Source organism: Temnothorax nylanderi, unplaced genomic scaffold (genome assembly GCF_030848795.1).
Source record: "Temnothorax nylanderi isolate EJ_2023f unplaced genomic scaffold, tnyl_v1.0 TNYL_tig0025_pilon, whole genome shotgun sequence".
Classification (NCBI taxonomy): Eukaryota; Metazoa; Arthropoda; class Insecta; order Hymenoptera; family Formicidae; genus Temnothorax; species Temnothorax nylanderi.
Window position 1 is genome coordinate 1620709 of NW_027249087.1, and position 22749 is coordinate 1643457.

A 22749-nucleotide genomic window follows, 5' to 3' on the forward strand; every position below is an offset into this window, starting at 1 on the left:
ATAAAAAAATATTATCCATTAAAAAAATTTACATACGCTCTTCATTGTTATGTTGCAGGCAACTTTTAGCTCCAAATCTTATACAGAAAGACTTTTTAGCCGGCGATGCGGAACAAATGTCTAAGCAGGTAAAATATTTCGAGCGAAATACAATCTCACGTGCGACAATTTAATGATGCTCAAGTATTTACATAACGCAAACCGACATTCACGGTTGTGTCATAAAGACATAATTGTTTTGCATAGTTGATTATCTCACTCTGCGGTTTGTTAAAACCAGTTTAGTTGGGTGAAATTGCTTTTATAATATAAGGTCCCTCATTACGGTCTTTCCCGACGCTAAAGGGCAAGACAAATAAAAAAAAAGTGGCTCTTTAGATATCGGGTAATGGCAGAGCTATTTTAGTACCGTGAAAGGCAAGTGTCAATAATAAATATGTACAAGCATATACACTGTTACATTATTTACCGTAGTATAAAAGCAGTATTGTGAATAGTCTAAAACACTCATGTGACTTAAGTATCAAGAGGAAGATTCAAGTTTAGCGATAAAACTCATAATGGCATTATTATCTCTCTTGCAGGAGATAGAACATTGTTATTATCACGGCACTGTGAGAGATTATCCGGGAGCTAGCGCTGCTTTTCACACGTGTAACGGTGTCAGCGGTGTCATTCATTTAGGCAACGAGACTTTCGTCATTCATCCATTCTACGGCGGCGATTTATCGGTCAGTTAAATTACTTCTCGATAATTATTGTAAGGAATATGGTGGAACAATAATCGTACGTACATATGTTTAAAAAATATTGGAGCAATTATAAATAAATTATTACCATGGAGAATGGAGGATCTCCAATTTCTCTATCTACACTAATCCACGCGCACAATTCGCACACTGTCTCGAAATAATAGTCGGCTAATGCGGCTAAATTTGAATCAAAGGCTTTGAATTCGAGTTAGCCAATTTAGCTTGATTTTATTGCTAGATAGACATAACTTCGCGGAAGTTTAGGTCGCGCTATAATTAAATGGAATGTCGAGTGTCGGGAACGGGTACGGCGGCAATAAGACAGCTAGCGAGGACATAAACTACATGCAGGCCTCTCTTTTAGCAGAAACATCCTCACATTATATTTGAAGCCCGAACAAAAGTTAACAAAGGCTGCGCTAACTCGGGAAATCTTGAGTGGCGTGTAAAGAACCGTCGGCAGAAGCACATCTACGGGCTATCAGAGACCACTTCCGATCGATATAAAAGAGACGTCCGTGAAGCAACCAAATACATCGAAACTGCCATCATTATCGATAAGGCTATGGTACGTTATTATTATACCTCTTCAAGCGTAAGTTAATTAAAATGACAGAATTATACAGATAAAACGATAAAATATATCAATGAAACAAAATGTAACTTAAATAGAAAATTGTAAGATAATCTTTTAAACAATGGATTATTTAATTGTACAATTTATTTGATTTCCAATCTGCACTTATAACGGTAGAGAATTATAAAATAAATATGTTAGTTTTTTTATTATCTTTGTTCTTACAATTAGACCATTTGTACTTTTAGATTTTAAATAGAAAATACAATTTAATATTTGCGATATTAATTAATGTTATTTAATACATCCGTAACTTCAATACTTCAATGGTACTTTTGTGTCTGTGCACAGTTTGACAAAAGAAACGGTAGTACCAGAGCTGAGGTTGTTCACGATGCCATCCAAGTTGCTAATATCGCAGATTTGGTAAACTCGATTGTGAAATAATATTCGTGTAAATTTACGTTTTAGTAGGATATGTATTAAATTAAATTTTCTCCGCAGTATTTCCGTACATTAAACACTAGAGTCTCCGTCGTATACATCGAAACTTGGAAGGGCAGCAACCAAGCGCAAATCGATAACGGCATCGACATCGATCAAGCCTTGATAAGCTTTAACGATTATACGATGCGGAGAATGTATCAAGTTGCTCAGGACACCACCCAATTGCTCACGTGAGTTCATTAGTCCTCTTCTGGTTTTTGACCCTTCTCTTAATCAAATTGTTCTGATATTTCATGTCAAACACTTTAATATCTTATTCTTTCGTCTCAATTTAATGTAATTAATTTTCTAAATAAATTGAGGATATAAAAATTTAATGTTAGCAACTGTAAGTAAAATTATTAAATAAATAATTAACAAATTGGATATTTCTCGATAGGGGTGAGACTTTCTCAGGTGGAGAATCAGGGGTGGCTGTACCCGAAACCGTGTGCAGCCAAAGATCCGTAGGAATCAGCGTCGATCTAAACACCTACGAGCCTCATCTTTTAGCTGGCACTATGGCTCACATGATCGGTCACAATATTGGCATGAGCCACGACGATGGAAGTAAGTATTGCGAAATTATTTGTCAGCTCATTTTCGATGCGTCAATCAATTTGGCAAACAGGACAATAGTTTGCAGTGGTGAGGAGTGGTGAAATTTCTTATTAACAATTTTAGGGAACGATTGCAATTGCCGCGATTGGCACGGATGCATCATGGCTCAATCCATCGTCGGCCTAGAAAACGTTCAGCCATACAAGTTTTCAGAATGTAGTAAAACTGACTATATAGAAGCTTTAAAAAACGGCAACGGCAACTGCCTTTTTAACAAACCAAACGAGGTAGATCGAAAACATACATATAATTAACGCTTCGATCGAATTAGCAGGGAAATCGAATAAACCGTACGTGAAGCAAATTCGATTAACGTTTCCGTAATCGATTGGATCTGCTTTGGATTATAGTTGGAGATTAGGAGATCATGCGGAAACAGGGTAATCGACGATGGGGAACAATGCGACTGCGGATCGATCGAGGAATGCAAGGTGTACGATCCTTGTTGCGATCCTATCACCTGCAAGCTGACGACGGAGGCCGAATGCGCGACCGGTCCTTGTTGTAGCGATTGCAAGGTAAGATAAGAGTAGATCCTCTCGTCCTTTAGCAAGCAATCTCTTGGAAGTAATACGATATAGCGAATCACATCCTCTGATCCATGATATTGAAATATATTTTCATAACTCATCATCTTTAAAGACTTTCACAAGTGCTTAATACAAAAGAACATTAAGTTAGTTATAAAATGTAAATGTAAAATGTTTACATAAATGTAAATTATAAAAAATATATATAGAACAGTATGAAAAGTAGTAATGAATGCACATTTACGAAGGACCGGATAATTTTATTTCCGGCGTATAATTTTCTCTTGCTTATTTTTCGCATTCGCGTTTTAACATGAATCCTAAATTTTTTAAATATTGCATTATAATATTGAAAATTGCAGCTCCGTGCTCGCGGTGTCGTCTGCCGCGAATCAACGAACGAGTGCGATTTACCGGAAATGTGTTCCGGCGACACCGGCCAATGTCCACCGGATGTTTTTAAGAAGAACGGCAACATATGTTCGAGTGGCACTGGCCATTGCTTCAACGGAGTTTGTCCTGCTCTGGATCTACAGTGCGAGCAAGTGTGGGGTTACGGTGGAGTCGGCGCCGATCAAGAATGTTTCGAGCAGTTTAACTCTAAGGGATCCATCAACGGCCATTGCGGTACCGACTCCAGCGGTCATCTTATCAAATGCGATGCTGAGTAAGTAATCGCTCTTGTTGTATAATGAAAAAATGAAAATATAAAAAATATATATATATATATATACAAAAGAAAAAGGAAGAAACGTATAAAGTGGAAAAAATGTGAAAATTTTTTATTTTAATTTTTATTACAATATATTGACGTAAAAGGCAATTTGATTGTCCCAAAAATTTATATGTTTTAAATGTAGTATTAACTTAGTAGTAAAAATGAAAAATGTGTTCTTTTAGAAACGTTCGTTGTGGATCCCTTCAATGTCAACAAGGAAGCAAGAGACCAGTAATCGATGGAATGAAAGATTTGCACACTAGAACTATAATTTCTATCAGGAATCAGGAATATGAATGCAAGTAAGTATTTGACAATCAAGTCAGAGTTGCTACTTTTTAACTGGGTCGGATATTATACATTTTTTGATACACACAATACGTGGTTATATTAAACCAATTATTCCGATTTGCAAGAGCCACGACTGGAAGAGTGGAAGGATCCGATATGCCTGGAATGGGATTGGTTCGTGATGGCACATCCTGCGGTGATAATTTGGTAATTATCACAATGCCACATTTTTTTTACTTTCATGAAAACTATTATATGTAGTTTTACCTCTTCAAATAATGTTGACTTGATTCTTAAAATATTGAATTAATAACCGTGCATTCTAGATTTGCGTGAATCAAACTTGTACGAGCTTGTTTCCACACATCGATCAAGAAAAATGTCCCAGTAATCACGACGAAAAAGAATGCTCGGGAAATGGCGTAAGTATATTTCGTAACAGATAATCTAAAGCAATATTGTTATTAATAAACGATAGTGATAAATAATAATTCTGAAATCTCAGGATATATATTTGAATTACAAATCTGGAGAATTTAATCTTCAAAATTTCATTATATCTGACTGAAACTGGAACAATATCTAAGATTTCTTTGATGATTCAATAATTATTTATAAAATAAAAGTTATTCGCGATACATCGAGACACATGTAACGCAAAGAAGCAATTACGTTAATGATTTAAATCTCGAATATTATCTAACATTATATAACATTATCTAGAATTACTGTTTTTTTCGTAGGTATGTACGAATGTTAACAAGTGTTACTGCTTTCCCGGTTGGAGTGGACCGGACTGTTCTATAGAGCAATCTATTCCGACGGCACCGCCAACGACACCCCCACCTGTAGTAGTACATAAATCTGATTCTAAACTGGAAAAGAAAGACTACCCCTACGGTAAGCCACGGCTCCTTACACAAATCTTTCTATCTTTCTCATAATTGTTAATTAGAGGATAAAAGCGGGAAATTGATGCGCCGTTGTTCTTGCAGATCTTTTTTTAACGTTATAACTGACCCTCTAGCAAGCGTACAAATCAATCACAGACATCTACTTCTTTATAACTTTCGTTCATTATCCAAATTTAATTGCTTACTATATACATGCTTTCTGGAGGGTTATCTGTCTAAAATATAATTGTCCATGCTGCTATACAGTCTTTCTTATATCGATGACTCACTTCAAAAAGACAGTAAGTCAATAAATATTCAAACTAAAAGTTGTATGTACGACTTATTAGATCATGCGGCAAACTTTTATATTATAACTTTTTAAATATGGTCAAACGTTATCAACTTTATGTAAAGATTCGATTAAAGTTTCAACGTCAGCATTTTACGAATTAATTACGTATCGGCATAATACAAATTAATTTGAAATTTCATAACATTTAAAATGTACATTGCATAAAATTAGAAATATTATTATTGCTGCTTTTTGAACTAAGTTCTCGATACAATTATATAACGCGTTATTTAATAATATTTATAACAATTATTACAATACAAGAAACTAAATAGGAGCGGCAGACAACGTCAATAATCGCATTAATTATATCGTAGAATTTAAGCATTATATAAAAATATACTTGAGTAGTCGTAATATTTGTTTTCATATTTTACCATTATTAAGTATCAAGTTATTTAACAATTATTAATTCTCACTCAGTATAGCAGACTTCCGTTAAATCGTTATCCTCAATTAAAACTTGATTATACGATATAATGCGTGTAACATTCGTTCAAAAAATAATTATTACAAAATTGTAATTACCATTATTTTCCCAATATTAAATTTAATTTTTTTGTAATTCTTTACAGTGAAATTTTCATCTAAAAATGAGAAGGATTTATTATAATAATTATAATAATAATTAATACATAAATCAAATTACTATTTTGAAATTTTAAACTGTAGAAATTAATTGTTTAATCAGAAGTAATTAAAATCCATTTAAAAATCCGTACAGAGAAAATCAATATACCGATTGAAGTTGTGATTTTTCGAAACCAATTTCACATTTTATCAGCGATAAGCCATCTCTTTGATTGGCGAAAAGCGGTTTAGTCCGGAAATGATATCGTTTCCGATAAGAAGGAAGTCTACTGTACTTTCAATTCTAGCAATATGGGCCCAGTCGATCACCCCGATCGACTTTGGGCTCGCGATAAGCCAGAGTTAGGATTTTTTGGGGTCATACTATCAGCTGTGCACATAAAATTCAGATGCGTATGCGAACTCATATATTGTGCGATAACTACACTCGATTTCGTTTCAAGAGAAGCGAAAGAAGGATCCTCTTATATCCTATAATATCCTTTTAGTACTTTCTCGGTCCTTTCAAATGCGACGTCCCCGCTTTTATCCCTTAAGCAATAAAATATTCTTATTGTTAGGTCACTTTGTTATTTAAAAAAAAAAGGATATTACTTCGTTTTTGCATTTTTAGTTCCTTGGGTTTGTTAAATTCCAAAATTCGTATGTTCTCTTATTTTTTTTATATCCCTTGCTCTCTATATCTCCCTTTCTCACATTAAGTAGTAATTACTATATTTTAATAGCGATGTACATGTTAAAAACGATATATTATATAATAAGGATAATCGTCTCTTAATTATAGAACTTATTAACTCCTTTGAACTGTATGTATCTTCAAGATTGTCAATTCTTCAGTGAGAAAAAGAGGATCTCCAAATCCTTGGAGTTACAAAGTTCTACGATTAAAGTGACGATGTATTTGCATATTAGGATGCAACTACCATGCGACGCGACGCACACATTCACATACACAAACAAGACACGGTCACATTCTACACGCCGCACGCGCGGGATACAAATGCTTGATCGTTTCAGGAGGCACCAACAACAATCTCTCTACGGGATTGATGGTAGTGATCATGGTGGGTGTGGTGACGGGCGTCTTCCTTGGTTTTGCACTAATTGCTGTTTGCTACAGGTACAGTAACAGCGAGATCAGATCGCCCGCGATCAAGGCCTGTCGTCTTCGTCTTCGTCGTAATGCGTGGCTAGCTGGATGATGATGATAATGATGATGATGATGAGGAGGCATCGCACGCGGCCATCATAATATCGATCACTCTTAGCCTATTCTACTCGGTGTTCACCTATTACACGTATAAACGCGAGAGTTGCAGAAAACAAAACTCGCTGTGTTCAGCTCACACGACGATAACGGAAAAAAGTTATTAATATCTTGATTAATGTCTCTTATTTATCATTGGCCTTCACCTGCTCTTCTGTTTTGGCACTTCCGAATAAGTTGCAAGAACTGCTAACATAAGCAATCTCTCCAAACCCTTTTGAATCCTATTACGTGCTTCGTAGTTGCTAGATTGCTTGCGTCCTTACACTTTTCATGCTTCGACTTTTGGTTCGCTGAGATTCTAGTTACCTCGCATCTCCTAGATTCCTTGCTAAGGAGTTCCTTAGAAGAGCAAGGTGTCTTACTATGAATTCGAGACTGTTTAGTTCCTGTTACACTGTAATCCTATGCTTCACACACTAACTCTAAGTTATACTTTGAATCTTGAAACATTTTAGATGATGCATAGCAATTTCTAGGATCCTTGAAGTCTAAATATATTGGGTTAACATTTTTGTGTTTATTATTAATTAAAGTAGCCGTTATCAATCATTGAGAATTCCAATATTACTTTCAGCTGTGTTTATCAATATGAGTTTTCTATGAAAATTGAATGCAGCTGGTTTTGAGTCTGAATCGCTCGCATATACATGAAAACATAAATATATATGTATACACCTTTTTTTTATATATATTACATATTTATATATATAAACAATATTGTCACTATGTGGTGTGTGCTATGGATGTGCTCATGGCATAGTGATTTATGATCGTGACTATGTTGTTCAAGCGAAGATCTCCATTTTAGTGATCGCGTTTCGAGGGATGACAAGATAGATGGCAAATATATGCGGGTTAAAAAATTGTTTAAAAAGCAGAGTTTTTTAAAGCAAATAGATACAAATTTTGAAAATTTAAAACACTAACATTTTATCTCTCTTTAAATTTACATTTTCTTTGGATTTTTATGTTTTATATACATCAAGAAAGATAACAAATGATATTAGTCATATATTAGGCAAACTCTGTCAAATAATAGTGTGTGTGAAGTATATTTAAAATTTTCTGGTCATTCCTCAAAAAGCGACGTTAAAAAAACTATACAATGTGCCAGCTGCTTGTATGCCCTATGAAAGCATGAAAGAAGCTGATTAGCGAAGAACTTATTGGACATCGTCAATTACCAATAACTGTAACAATTGTGTGCAACTTGACGGAAGCTTGCAAATAAGAGTAATCAATTTTTTTGAGTCAACGAAACTGACTCTTTATAAAAAATCGATGTTCCGATGAGTTAAGTGATGCGTTTAACCCTTTCGGCAAGATATATATTTTCTAACTCCCTGTAATTTAATTTACTTATAGTTAATTATTATTATTATCATTAAAAAAAGAAATATTTAAAACTGAAAGGGTTAATAGACCTGCATTTTTCCAGAGAGAATGCGAGGGCAGGGTTCTAAGATTAAGCGATCCTTAGACTTTGAAATCCACGGATCTAACCGTCTTTGGATCTTCGTATTCTTGGATACTGAGAGATCCACAGATTTCAGTCCCTGGATGTTGAACTCCATAGTTTCTTGGAATCTTACGGATCTATGAATCTATACAGATTATTCATAGGATCTCTAAACGTTTGAGATTTAAGTCTGATAACTAGGATACATAGATTTTCAGATCTGAGAATCAAGATTCTGAAAATCTCTCGGATATATCATTGCCCTAATTATGAAACTTTGTAACTTCAAATTCTTGCAGACTTTTATTTTTATTGCTGAAGCGCGCAAATGAATTCCACACAAAACCGAACGTGACGCGTCTGCATTTTTTGTCAGCTTTCTGCATTTGTTGAGTTACAAGGTTTTAGTAATTCGGTAATGCTGCAAAGAATGTTTATTCTAAAATGCAACTCGAAATTTACTTTCTTATATTTATTATAATAATGAGAGTATCCCGCAAAATATAATACTATATGTATCGAAATAAATCGCACTTAATTTTTTATTGTACTATATTGTATTTGTAATTTTAATAATGTAAGTAAAGTTTCAGTTGCATTACTTTAAGAATAAATACTCCATGTCATAGATTGTAATTGTCTACGTATATAATAATATACATATATGGATGTATGTCTCTCTTCACGTGCTGATATTGGCTTCTCTGTTTCTTGTCTGTTTCTGTCTGCCATCTCTGTCTGTCTGCATGCTGTGGGACGCTCGGATACGAAAATACCGAATCGAACCACCCTCCTGCACTGCGTAAACTGCGATGGTGTAAATCCTCGTTTCGCAAAACAAAAATATAATAAATAAACAAATAATAATCCATTTATGACGGCGTAAACGATGGCCCGCCACATCTGACGGTGATGATGATGATGATGATGATGATGATGATGATGACGGTGATGACGACGAATTACATACATACAATACGCATACAGAGAACTACCACGGCTCTAACACTGTATTTTTAGTTGGTATGCTCATGTCGGTGGTAGGGGGTGTTTTCGTAGTATTTGCTCTAATGGCTCTCTGCTACAGGTCAGTCGTAGTACATAAAAACTTCTCCCTCTGTCTCAGGTTAGTGTGCAGAAACATACACAAATAGAATTTTTCTATGTCCTTCTTCTTTTTTTATTTTTCTCTTTTTCTCTGTCCATCTTTCTTGTTTCCTTCTCTCTCTCTCTCACTCTCTCACTCTTTGTTTCTGTATATACTGCAAGGAATGGAAGGAGTGTATGCACATTACGAGTGGCACGCTGTTCTTCGAGAAATTTGCAATGCAGCTTCTTTTTTTAGCAAGTTTTTAATTTCGCTGCTTCATGTTGCTTTCATGTTCAGTAATATGCAAAAAAAATTTTAAATCTAATTTTATTATTTCATTTTTGTTTAATTTAATTACATGATATACAATTACGTCTTTTTTAAGATAATCAGTTGATAGCCTTTGTATTATAATATATTTAATATATTTCGCATTCTCTCTCTCTCTCTCTCTCTCTCTCTCTCTCTCTCTCTCTCTCTCTCTCTTCTATCGATGAAGCTCGATTTTTCAGTAATGTAATCTTTATATTCTTTAAATCATTTTTAAAGAGTCCTAAATTATAACGCTTAACGACTTATATATTTTACAGAATTAAATTTCGCAGAACAAATCGTTTTCATCTTAGTAAATTTTATTTTGTAATAATTAATTCAAGGACTACTGCAAATAGAAGTTTTGATAAAATTGCTTGCTAAAATATTTGATTACAAATTCGTCGAAGAATAAAACTTTGCTACTAGCATACGATCTTTCCACAACCCTCTTTATGCATTTATACATATGCACATGCATATATTCATGCCGTTAGACTTCAATATCTTTTACCTTGTATCTTTTTACTACTTCTCTTTGATATTTTTTTCCATCATGATTTTAATTTTCATTCCCTTTGCTAATGATAAGAGGAATTGTATATGCAAAATATTACAAAGTTTACCCTTAAGCACAATAATTAATACTTAAATTTGACAATTATATCAATTTTGCCTAATATTATCTAAAGTATTTAAATATTTTTCATTCAATTGCACATTTTAAAATTGATATTTATTTTTATTTAACAAGAAAAAATATTTGTAGTACTCAGAAACGTAATATCATACTTTTATAATTCTATTTACTATTAAACTTAACTTATCTCTTATTCGTTTAACCCAAAGCAGCATATATACAATATCTTTCTTTCTCCGAAAGATTACAATAGTTTCAGTTTTGTAATAATAATTTTAAAAACAGTTTATATAATCAAAACACGGCATTATAAATAAAAGCGATAATATTATCTTGCTAAATATTTTCAAGACCTCTCTTTACTATTACACTTTCATGCTGTTTAGAGTTAAACTTAATATTTGTCTTTCATTGATTATTAGTTAATGGGTACTGCAGTGGAGGGTGATCCCTGTAAGGGTATCTGCAAATGTACCAATTGACTGGTTATCTGTTTTGCTTCGGAATTAAGTTTTTGCATGTCAAGAGGATCCGTCGATTTACATTCTTGTTATGGAAATCCATAACAAGATCCATATCGATTTCCATAACAAGAATGTAAATCGAACGTTGAGCAAACGCAAATTTTGCTTACAATGCTTATATAATATCTGTAATAATTTTTTGATCACAGATAATTATGTATGTAGATTCTGATGAACCTCATCCGCCAGTTTAAGAGGGATTATCGACACCATGTTTATTTGCATCGATGGACTCGTGTGTCAAGATAAATAAATAACAATCGTCGCAAAATATTGGACATTGTTGAATATTAATAAGTTATATTGCAAAGTGATGGACATTAATCAATGAGGATTCTGATTAACATTTGATCAATATTGTGTTAATGTTATTGAAAAATTGTTATTTCAATACGTAATTTAAAAAGAATTTTACAATATATAAGAAAATTTAGTATTAAATTTCTATAACATAAACTATTACATTTGTTTTTAAATTTAAATTTTTAATTTGTCTAATTTTTTATGTATCGACAAATTTTTTGAACTCTCGTATGTTAGTAACGTTTATATCTTCTATTTAATTCTCTATAAAACAAATTCGGTACTCTACACCAGTTACTCCAGGTAACTCTTCGTTATTAATTAATTAGATGAAATTGTTTTGTAATTAACTTTAAACTAAATCATACACTGGCAGTTATGCTAACAATTAATAACAATATTAATCGATCCATGCAATATCCATGATAATCCCTTTTAACATCGTTAAAATCCTTGAAAATTATCCGCACTTTTCGAACGAATACTCTTCCGCTAGCTTGCATGCGCTTTATCACTTTTTCCCGCGATATGGAGTGACATACTATGCATAATCGGCAAATTTCTGACAGAAGGAAGAGCACCGTCCAAAAGTATGACCCGCCATACTCGAAGAAGCCGCAGCCGAAAACTTACAGCGGCGTTTCCGGTAATCATCATGCGGAAGCATTGGACTCGGTTCACAACAAGATCCTCACTTTCGGCAGCATGCCTCAGTACAGGTACGGCGGTCATTTCGTTGCTTATTTTGCTAACCACTGGCTATTCTGGATTACAGAGTATTTTAATACGTTGGAAGAGCTTGCCAAAAATTGACGAGCTTTGCAAGAAATATACAGAAATATACAGAAAACTGACCAAAACCAAGTTTTTGAAGTAAAATTTCTAATATATTCGAAGTAAAGATTCGATTCTAAAAATTTTAACAGGCGTCAGAGATTAAAAATTTTAAGCAAACTGCCAACGAGATAATTTTCACGATTTTTATATTTTCAATATTTTCGTTCAACTATAACAGCAATATCGTTCTTTAGTTAAAAATTCCATACAGATTATCATAATAGAATTGATTAGTAATTGTTACATTAACAAGAATGTACATTAGTAATAAGAGCATCCCATTACATCTTACATCTTATCTCATTTTTCATTATACTCTTCGTAATTTCTTACACAATCGGCAAATTTTGAAGTGCATGTTAAATATATATATTTTTTAAACCATTACGATATCCCAGAATTCGTCCCACAAATGTTAATTGAGCATCATGCGTTTATCGATGTATGATGTAGGACTTATTGCAGCTCGAGATGCTTCTGTCGTTCGATCGTTTTCGAGGGGCATTGTTATTATATAACATAACGACGAACGAAGTTCGCAGTATATTTTTGTAATTTAGACAGCTACAAGAAGGGCCAAAAATTATCGGTGATCGATTAGCTCACATTCAAAATAAATTTTATAATATTTTTTAATGAAACAATATTTAATCCTTTTTTTTATGTATATCAATTTACGATAGTATTTTTGGCCTATCCTGTATAAAGTTACGCTTATTATTATTGAAAATGCGCGAGCTGCTTTGTAAGAAGTGAGCTAAAGTTTGCTTGAAATGTTAATGCAATTTTGGAGTTCGATACCTTTTTATTTCAGGTAAAACTCGACTCCTAAACTTTACATAAGCTTTAGTATGCGCTTTATAATAATTTTCCTGATAACTGTTAATTGCATTTTAGATCCCTAAATATAAAGTATCTTTAAAGAATTACAAAATAATGTGCAGATGTAATGGATTATTATACATATATAGAAAAGTAAAATTATATATTTTTATGAGACAAATCTCTATTTTATAAAATTTATCTCGGTTTATTAGAGATAATAATTTAAATTACGACATTAAGTTGGAGCGTTTTATCATCCTGAGATTTTAAGTTAATAGTCGGAAATTGACGAAATAGATCTTGTAATAAACCATACACTTATATTTATTTAACTATTATTCGCGTTTATCTTGATAATAAAATCGAAGCGCGCGAACGACAGAAAATTACGAGCCTTGCTCGATCGATTTCTTTTATCCCGGAAGTGAAAGAGATAGCATTACACTCACAGAATTTTATTAACCCTCAATTATTATAAAAAGTGCAGCGCTGATGCTTTGTGCAGAAATAATTTCATTTAAACAGATAACAATTATTCAATTCAATTTGCAATTCCATTTATTTTTGCTAGATTTATAATTGCCAGGATCTTTATTCAAATTTGTCTGAAATTTTTATTAGTTAGGATATTTTTTGATCATCAAAATAATTCTTGATAAATTTTCAATGTAATTTGTGTAGCTTAATATAACCGAACAGAAATAATTATAATAAATAAACTTAGCTTTGTAAAGAAAAGAGAAAATTCATATAAAAATTGTATTCTCTATAAAATTTTATTGCAATTTCAGTACGCACGTCATCCTCTAACAAGCGAGGTAGTATATCATTTCATAAACTATATTTCAAAAATAGGAAAATAAATATTGTGGTTACGTATTTATAAGAATGGAAGGAGAAATACGTTTCTTAACAGAGTCAAAATTAAAGGCGAGTTAGACAAACGGTGCACATGGTAGTTGAGGGTTAATAAGAATAGCCGCGGCATGCCTATATTAGTATATTTCTAGCCGCGGCGAGACCCAGCGCGTGCTGTTTCGACACCCGAATAACGTCATCGCCGTCGACGAGCCAAGAGTCAAGTAAGTCTCATGTGTGTCGCCATCATGTTTAATTATCAGGTTTGATCCAATCAAGGAATTATTTTTACCATCTTTCTCAAAAACAATCTGATGAAAAAAAAAAGAAATCTATCTTGATGGCATTCCTTAGTTGACGAAATTATTGCAATTAATAAAATTAAAACATTCTTTTTTTTAATTAGCCATAAAAAATCAGTAAATTACCCATATAACAATTAATAATTAATATTCGGCGGAAGTTAAAATTATTAATATTCGTCCAAAATTTTGTACAGTGCATCCGTAGAGTCTTAATAATTGTTATTCCTTACTTGGATCATAATTTTGCTAATGATCGTTGCGATTCTCGATCGGCGATCCACCTACGTCTTAAAAATATAAAAAATAGTATCGTCGCGTTGCGGTTATTGTAATTGTAGCTTCATAAATTTTTGGCAATCTAGAGAGTCAAAATTCTTCTTTGTATGTAATTCTCTTCTTGTATTTCGCACGAAACCATTTTCTGCACAATCACGTTTTTAATAATTCAGCTGACTTTGCAACACACACGCTGCGGTCGAACTGAATATGAATAATTCGATCCTCGCATGCTTATTGCTGTCCATCGCACTACAATGTTTATTATTTTATCCCGCTGTAACTTTTTGTTTATTGCATGATAATAGATGCACTTATACAGAGTATCCCAGTATTATCGTCACATCTTTTAATCTTGAAGATGATTGAATCTGGGATATTATGTACCTACAGCTAAATATCGTCAGTCGTTAATTATACATTGAACCCCCTTCGAGACACTCATTGAAAAATTGATTTTTCATTTAGCATCTCTTTCATCGCAAAAATATCATTAAATATTATATCACCGTCCATTCTCGCAATCAGATGCAAGCAAGCAATGACAGGATAATTGCAATAGTTACTGCAATTATCAAAAAACATGGTGGACAATTGCAGCAATTATTGCAAATCCCCACACGACTATATATTATAATATCAAAGTTTCAATGTCTCTCTACTGAAGATGAAAACCATTATCTACAATTAAATGATTTGTCTCTTATCAATCATTGTCACATTTAAATACTTATTTAACTAGGAAAAAAGAGAAAAATGCTAGCAATAACTAAAATTTACTAAAAGATCCATATGTACGAGTGCGTGTGTATGTGTGTGTGAGATATTTGTTGTCATATTTGAACAGTGTTCCACGGAATCTATAAATTTCGTATATCTTTAGCTTGTTTCGGTTTATAAAATAATGTTATTATGAAGAACAATTATAATATTGGAGGACACGAGAGTTTAAAATTCAAGATCTATTTTTATTTTATGTTATTCTAATACTTTTAAAAGATTAACACGATTAAGTTTCTGCACATTTATTTTTGCGGAGATAAAAGTTAACAGGGTATTGATGATAAAAGGGAACATCGACGTAGATCTGTTCGATCTTTCAGGGAGCATAAACCGCAGCCGAAGAGGCACGGCATGGAGGACGAAGATGGAGGTACGGGAGCAGAGGAGGTTGTCTCTTTCATTGATCTCCCACCAAACAGTCTCACAAAGTTGCCTGAGAAGGGAATTTTAAAGAAACACGGTGGTTACGGTATTGTAATGCCTGATAGTTGTAACACAACAAGTGAGCATGATGACTCACGATATCTCGTAAAGAATAGCTGAAGGAAGTTCGAACTTTGGCGAGCCGAAAGATCAAGCGATAGCTTATAGCCGAACTTGTAGCTCAACAATATATAAATAATCATACGAAATTGCAATAGTAGAAAATTATGGCAAAAAAGGAATTTTCTAAAGATTTTCTCCAAATATTTTAATTTTATTACTTTTAATCCAAAATCATTTTGAGTAACAACCAATCTTATTTAATCTTACTCAGCATCAATATCCTGTTTCTATATATTATACTTTAAGGGGACTATTATATAGGGACTATAGAGATTATAGGGTCAGATTGTCGAAAAATCGTTCTTGTTTTTAACAATATTTTGTGACAAACTGAATAAATGTGCGAAAGTAAAATTTTAAGATATATTTGTACAATATATAAAGAGTAGAAAAATTATATTTTTTATTAACAACTATTCATATAAATATACGATATATATAGCTGAAGTATACTCTGCTTTTTTTTCGTTTTGCGATAATATCTCGGCTCTCGGTGGTCTGATCAGGGCGTACTTTAACTAGAAATCTTAAGAAGGCTTATCATTATCTGGTAAACCACTAGAAAAGATATTGAATAAAAATTAACCAAACGGCAGCTGTTATTTAAAAAAAATTTTAATAATAGCAAATTTTTTTCTTAATAATAGCTGGCATTTTGTTAATTTTTAATCGATTTCTTTTTAGTGGTTCACCGGATAATGATAAGCCTTCTCAAGATTTCTAGCTAAAGTTTGCCCTGATCAGATCATCGAGAGCCGAGATATTATTGCAAAACGAAAAAAAAGCAAAGTATACTTCAGCTATATATATCGTATATTTATATGAATTATATGAATTTAATAAAAAATATATTTTTCTACTCTTTATATGTGTTGTATAAATATACCTTAAAATTTCACTTTCCAAGCAGTCGAGTCTAAAAAAAACTATCCACAATCTTGCGTATACATGCTCGGTTGTCTTTCGATTCCTTATGAGTTCAAACTTCTTGCATCGATTCTTCACGAACGTTAACCCTTTATAAATCAGTGATTCACCTATACTTCATTTTCATCGTCAAGTGAAAAAAACGATTAGCAAAGTTCAGTACATATGTAGTTATAAATACTAACATTATAAAACATTTACTTTGGGATTTAACCCTATAGCTAGCCACACTTATTTTCAAATCCTTAATTCGCTACACTCCGGTCCGTGAGACTGCTCGACTTGTCATATTGTCATTTTCATTCTAATTAATATTTTTAAGCTTGTAGTGTAAGAATTGGAAATACAGAGTAAGATGAATAAGATGTTTATGATAGTATCAGATCAAGAAAATGATTTGAGTTTAAACTGAACTTATTATAAGAAAAAGAAAACCGAGAAACGTTCAGCGATTCACTGGACCGGAATGTGGCGAGCTAGGGTTAATATCATCCTAAGATATAAGGGGTTAATACAAAACTGTCATAAAAGGATCTTTTTAAAGGCCTTTATCACTTAACTCTTTTGTGCGCTGATTACCTCCAGATTTCAAGTTTACATTTTACTATGTGCAAATAAACTATAGGATAATTTTTGTCTCCTATAACATCTAGTAAGGAAATAGATTAATAAAACAAATATTAGTAATAAATATCAATGATAAAATATCATAAAATATCAATCCACGAATGTGCACGCAAGAGGAGTTTATTAATCTCGAGAAAAAAAAATGGAAAGGGAGACGAAAGGAAACTTGCGCACGAAAGGATTAACGCAAACTGCACCACCGAAAGAAAGTCCTCTTTTTATGGAGCGGTAACTTGAGTCACGTCTTTGCCAGGACTAGGAGGCGCGGAGCACGTGGGAAGAACTATGAACCAGTTGAACCAGTTGAACCAGTTAAACCAGCTGGATGGCTATCATGAGGACTTACTCGAGGCGCTGAAGACCGCGGCGAGTCGTCGCGATCTCGTGAGTACCCCATCGGGCAGTAGCAATCTTCTTGACGACGATGCGCTACGTAAGTCACTGGCCGTGGTCGGCTATTCTGATATGTACCGCAAGGACACCGATGGCCAGGACAATGGTATTGACAACGGGCAAGAGGAAGAAGAGGACGACGTGGAGCTGCAGCCGCCGTGCGGCACCATTCGCATACGTAATCTCGAGGATCTCATTCGTCAACTCGAGCACCGAGCAACCGCAAGGTATATAGATCTTTATATATATCAGTATTTTTTTCGTGCTTTGCGAAATTTTAGATCCTTCAGATAATTCTTTGATTTACAAGATATTTAAATATCGGTTTTCGATATCGTTTAAATATCGATTTTAAAATTTTAGATCACAAAATAGATTTTAAAGCCCTTGGAACTATAAATTCTTTGATTTTAGCATATACACTCGTTGGCCGCTTGATTTTTATAAGTTCTGAATTTCTTTTTGAAATTATAAAAATATCAATTATTAATTCTGTCATCAGACCCTACATGACTGGCCAGATGAGTCCGAGCGGGTCCGAAGAGATTCGAACATCCGAGGGCGAGCCGGATCGACACTACAGAGTCGATTCTTCTGTTTGTAGCGAGTCATCACAAGGGTAAGAACTTATGAGAGAAAAATATGCGCGCTTATGACAAACCAGCTTTTAAACCCAATTCAGACAATGAGCGTTAATTTCGAAGTAACATTAAGATAATTTCGAATTATGAGGATGTTTATTACAGTACACGAAAAATATTCTTAGACCTTTTAGCAATACTTTGTAAATTAGACATTCAAAGGTGTATTCTTATCGAAACGATTGGCTAAATACGTTTGAGCTTCTTCATACTTTGTTAATCACAATTATTGTCAGCAGACATTTCACACGCTGCCATAACTCTCACTGTGAATCGCTTACTATCTTCTCTTTCGCCAACTTATTACCTTAACCCTCTCATACGTCAATTAATTGCAATGGCAAATTGCCATAAAAATATTTTTAGTAAATATATAAATTACACTTTTAAATTTATATCAATTTATATCAATTTATTATCTAATTCGTTAACTTGAATGTAATTTTTATGTAGGATTTCTACATAATTAAGAATATCATGTATTCTTTTTCTCCCCCTAATTACTTCTAATATCATATGTATATATTTTCATCGCTAGTTTCCAGAAACTAAGTTAAGAGTAAACTTTTCATAAAAAATCACATATGCAAAATTATAATATTCCGTATATTTTAAAGTAAGTATATAAAAAGCAAGAAATAAAGACGAAAAAAATATGCAAATTGATGCAGTTTGTATCAAAGTAATGGAAATAATTGTAATAGGATGAGAGGGTTAACTTATTATCTTATTCTGCTTTCTATCTTGCGCATCAGAAGGCTGTCAGACTCGACGCATTTATTTTATGTATATCAGACACTATATTCGATGTTTTGCTAAACCGTAGATTACAGTAAAACACGCGCAAGAATAACGAGAAAGGGATACACACTTGGTAATAAATCATGAAGTATTCATGCATAGAAAATTTATCCAAGACATAAAATGCGGAGTCTGTTTATACTAACTAAATAATCGACGTAATGAGCTTAATTATAATAATAATTCTGATACAATTAAAATATTAGTGAGGCGCCAAATAGCAGCAGAATTGTACATGAATTCTTTAGTGTCAAATAAAATTGACTTACCGATACCAGGTACCAGGTGTGAATGTTGCTGTTGCCGCATTCTAGAAAACACAGAAAAAAAATAAATGATTACATTATGCGTTATATAAAGAACATACAGATAATTGATTAATTGTACAAAAAAAGATGGAACAGATATAGAGATAAATCACCCGAGTATTTTTAATATAAATATTAACTTTTATATATGTAATATCTCTAAATTAAGTTCCCAAGTATCAAGGAACAGGAATTAAATTCCGAATAGCGTGTAAAATTCTCAGCGCGAATGAAAGTGTCGCGTAGCCCGTGGAACTTATGCAGGAATTGATTGGATTTCCTACGTAGAAGCAGGAGATGTAGCCGCGGCCGCGACGAGGACACTAGTAGATTCGTCTACGGTAGATACCGTCAGCCGACGTCCCGAAGTCCTTACGGCAATCATCAACACACCCATCAACACTCCCATCAAATGCACCCCGAGGACGAGGGTATCTATGAAACTGCCGATCCTGACAGAGGCTCAAATACTAGGGGTGAAACACCCGATTGTGAAAGGTATTGCAAGACTCTGCGTCACGAAAAATCCTACGGCTTCACTAGTAGCAATTATTCACTGTCACCGAGACATGTTATTCGGCTCACATCTGTATCACTCCTTCTATCACGAATCCCACACGATAACTCACATATATATATCTCAGATAAGGATGGTGCATGTGTTGTCGTTTGCGAAAAGAAAATATAAATCGCAATATAAAGCTGACATCCAAATAATTGTAAACAATGTACAAAAGTTGTGTGTCGTATCTCGTATCGCACGTTAACAAAAGGCGCAATTTAATAAAAACTTGAGAGAAAGCAGGATTTTAGATTTCGACGAAGTTACATTTGTAATTGTTCGAAAGATTTTTCCGTTACCGCGGATATTCAAGAACAGCATATATATATACGTAAAACAGAAAATTGTTAGTATTGTGAGAATCGCAATACTATTCGCTGGAAAATCTGAAATCTACGTAAAGTATAAATGGACTCGGCATACAATATTTAATTCCGCAGTTGCAACGTTCGCAATTGCATCGCAGATTGAATTAATAAAGCAGTTTGTTGAAAAAATAATCCAACGTATGACATTTTGCAGAGAGAAGCTAATGCACACGAAAGTCTGCATGCTTTTTCATTTGCTTCTGCGTTGTATGAATGTTGCTCGAAACAATAACAACACACACGCGTGGCTATAGTGAACTCGAGATACAAATACGTCCCAAATCTATTAGATATTCTTCTTCCGAATAGCGAAGACTAAATATTGATAATTTATGCTTTGTAACTAATTTTTTTTATTTTCAATTAACTTTCATACAATTGATTAATACCTAAACAGATTTGGGACATCTAACAGAATTCATGATTATAACCAAATCTCGTGCATGTCGCTTCTAGTATACTGCATTGCAAAAACTCGTTAAACTATATGGTAGATGAATTTCTCAATTTCTCAAGCGATTGTAAGAGACTTTTTCTATAATCTATTTTGCGCAATAAAATGACCTACATTGTGATTGATGTATACGCACTTATCCTTATCTGAAATTTCTTTTTATTAGAATATTTGACGATGTGTATAAGGAATGTTGAATTAAAATAGCAATCGTAGTGATGAGTCATAAGGCTTCGCACGCGCTTTAAACGTTTTAATTAACTTTTCAATTAACGCGTGTACGTGATATTTCCTCTAAAGAGCTTAATTTGAATTTAATTGGAGTTAGAATAAAGTCGTATGAAACGAATGAATTCTGCGTGTAAAACTAGTCAAATATCATTATAAAAATCATAAAAAATATATCAATCAACAGAAAAGTTATATATATAATTCTTCTAACTATTAAATTGATTGCTTTTAAAATTTAGATTCTTGATTTTATAAAAATATTAAATCGACAAATACAATTATACAATTTATTCATCATAGCTCCAATTTTTCAGCTATTAATTAATCAAAAGTTCTCAGAATTAAGAACATTTGCCGATTTGTTATATCAATTTCAGCCTTATAACCCTTCTTATTCTACAATATAAACTTTTTATCATACATTAGTGGCCTGGTCATAAAACTCTTAGGGAATAATCACGTATACACCAATACAGCTCCCGCTTCTGGGTCGACTGGTCTCAACTTGGCTCCATTTATTGAATGTTGTTACGTCGTGCGTTCGAATGCAGCATTAGTGGCGGTGGACTAGATCCAATGGGCTCGTGTAATCTTATTATTTTCTAGTGATGCATTTATTCAAGCTCAACAACAAGTAGCCCGGTGGACTAGTGAGGATGGAGGAGGAGGAGGAGGAGGAGGAGTGCAGCACCGGCCGCCGCAGCAGCCACCACCGCCGCCTGCGATGCCGGTGCAGCAACAGGCGCAGCAGCAGCAGCAGCAGCAACAGCAACAGCAACACCAACTGCCGGTGGAACAACTGCCAATCAAGCAGCGCGGCTATTATCCATCCCCCCCACAAACCGAAAACAACCACGACGCCGGCAGCAACGCCGAAGTCGAATCTGCTCAATCCCAACAATTGCAAACGCTAAGCGAAGTTCGTGGAATCGATGTTAATCACATGCCTAATATTAACAAACGCCCACTAGACGATAACTTTAGTCTAGATTGTAACATAATGAATAATGATTCCCCTAAAGAATTAACCAACAACACTAGTGATAACGAAAATACTGCCCTACTGCCCCCCCATTTTCCTGAGTACAAGCATTGATAATTAATTAATCGATGACAGGTAGTGTCCGAGAAAAAAAAAAGAAAGAAATGGGAAAAATCGTAATAATAATAATAATACTAATAATAAAACAGCATAGTGGTGTGACAATGATGATGACGATGATGTAATCTCGAACTCGCATTTTATACTGAATAGTGTAAATAACGATAAACTGTAATTGCGACGATTACAACAACACGTATTAAATTATAATGAATTCAAATAATCTATATGAAATGTTTATTAATAAATATTAGTAAAATGATTTACTCAAATCTTGTTGTCTGTTATTTCATTTCTCTGCATGAATTTAACGATTATGCTTAATAAAGATATTAATTTGTGAATTTTTGTTTAATTGAGCGAAATCCAAAATATCCTGTATTTTCAAAATGTATACATATCTCGTTTATCTCATAATTATATCACAGTCAATCAGGACGACATAATATGTATTCACACTAGATATGAAATTTACCATTGAATAACAAAATAA

At 33.4% G+C, this 22749-nt stretch overlaps 1 protein-coding gene across 18 annotated transcripts in view; it reads left to right on the top strand.

Moving 5' to 3' along the window:
* Mmd (disintegrin and metalloproteinase domain-containing protein mind-meld) overlaps window positions 1–22528 on the top strand; it is a 39827-nt gene extending 17299 nt beyond the window's left edge. The window contains exons 6-27 of one of the 18 annotated variants that reach the window (XM_071701420.1): window positions 59–128; window positions 585–731; window positions 1117–1320; window positions 1681–1755; window positions 1834–2006; window positions 2216–2385; window positions 2500–2663; window positions 2787–2954; window positions 3329–3633; window positions 3867–3986; window positions 4101–4182; window positions 4302–4397; window positions 4719–4875; window positions 9531–9669; window positions 11982–12131; window positions 14085–14156; window positions 15617–15798; window positions 17650–17780; window positions 17874–18016; window positions 18292–18408; window positions 19828–20037; window positions 21761–22528. In XM_071701420.1, the coding sequence (XP_071557521.1) occupies window positions 59–128; window positions 585–731; window positions 1117–1320; window positions 1681–1755; window positions 1834–2006; window positions 2216–2385; window positions 2500–2663; window positions 2787–2954; window positions 3329–3633; window positions 3867–3986; window positions 4101–4182; window positions 4302–4397; window positions 4719–4875; window positions 9531–9669; window positions 11982–12131; window positions 14085–14156; window positions 15617–15798; window positions 17650–17780; window positions 17874–18016; window positions 18292–18408; window positions 19828–20037; window positions 21761–22250 (3565 nt within the window). In that variant the 3' untranslated portion in view covers window positions 22251–22528. Of the gene's footprint in view, window positions 1–58; window positions 129–584; window positions 732–1116; window positions 1321–1680; window positions 1756–1833; window positions 2007–2215; window positions 2386–2499; window positions 2664–2786; window positions 2955–3328; window positions 3634–3866; window positions 3987–4100; window positions 4183–4301; window positions 4398–4718; window positions 4876–6831; window positions 6935–9530; window positions 9670–11981; window positions 12132–14084; window positions 14157–15616; window positions 15799–17649; window positions 18017–18291; window positions 18409–19827; window positions 20038–21760 lie in introns of all 18 variants that reach the window. The other 17 variants (XM_071701424.1, XM_071701425.1, XM_071701413.1 and 14 more) reach the window with 17 other exon arrangements.
* Window positions 22529–22749: the final 221 nt, after the last annotated feature.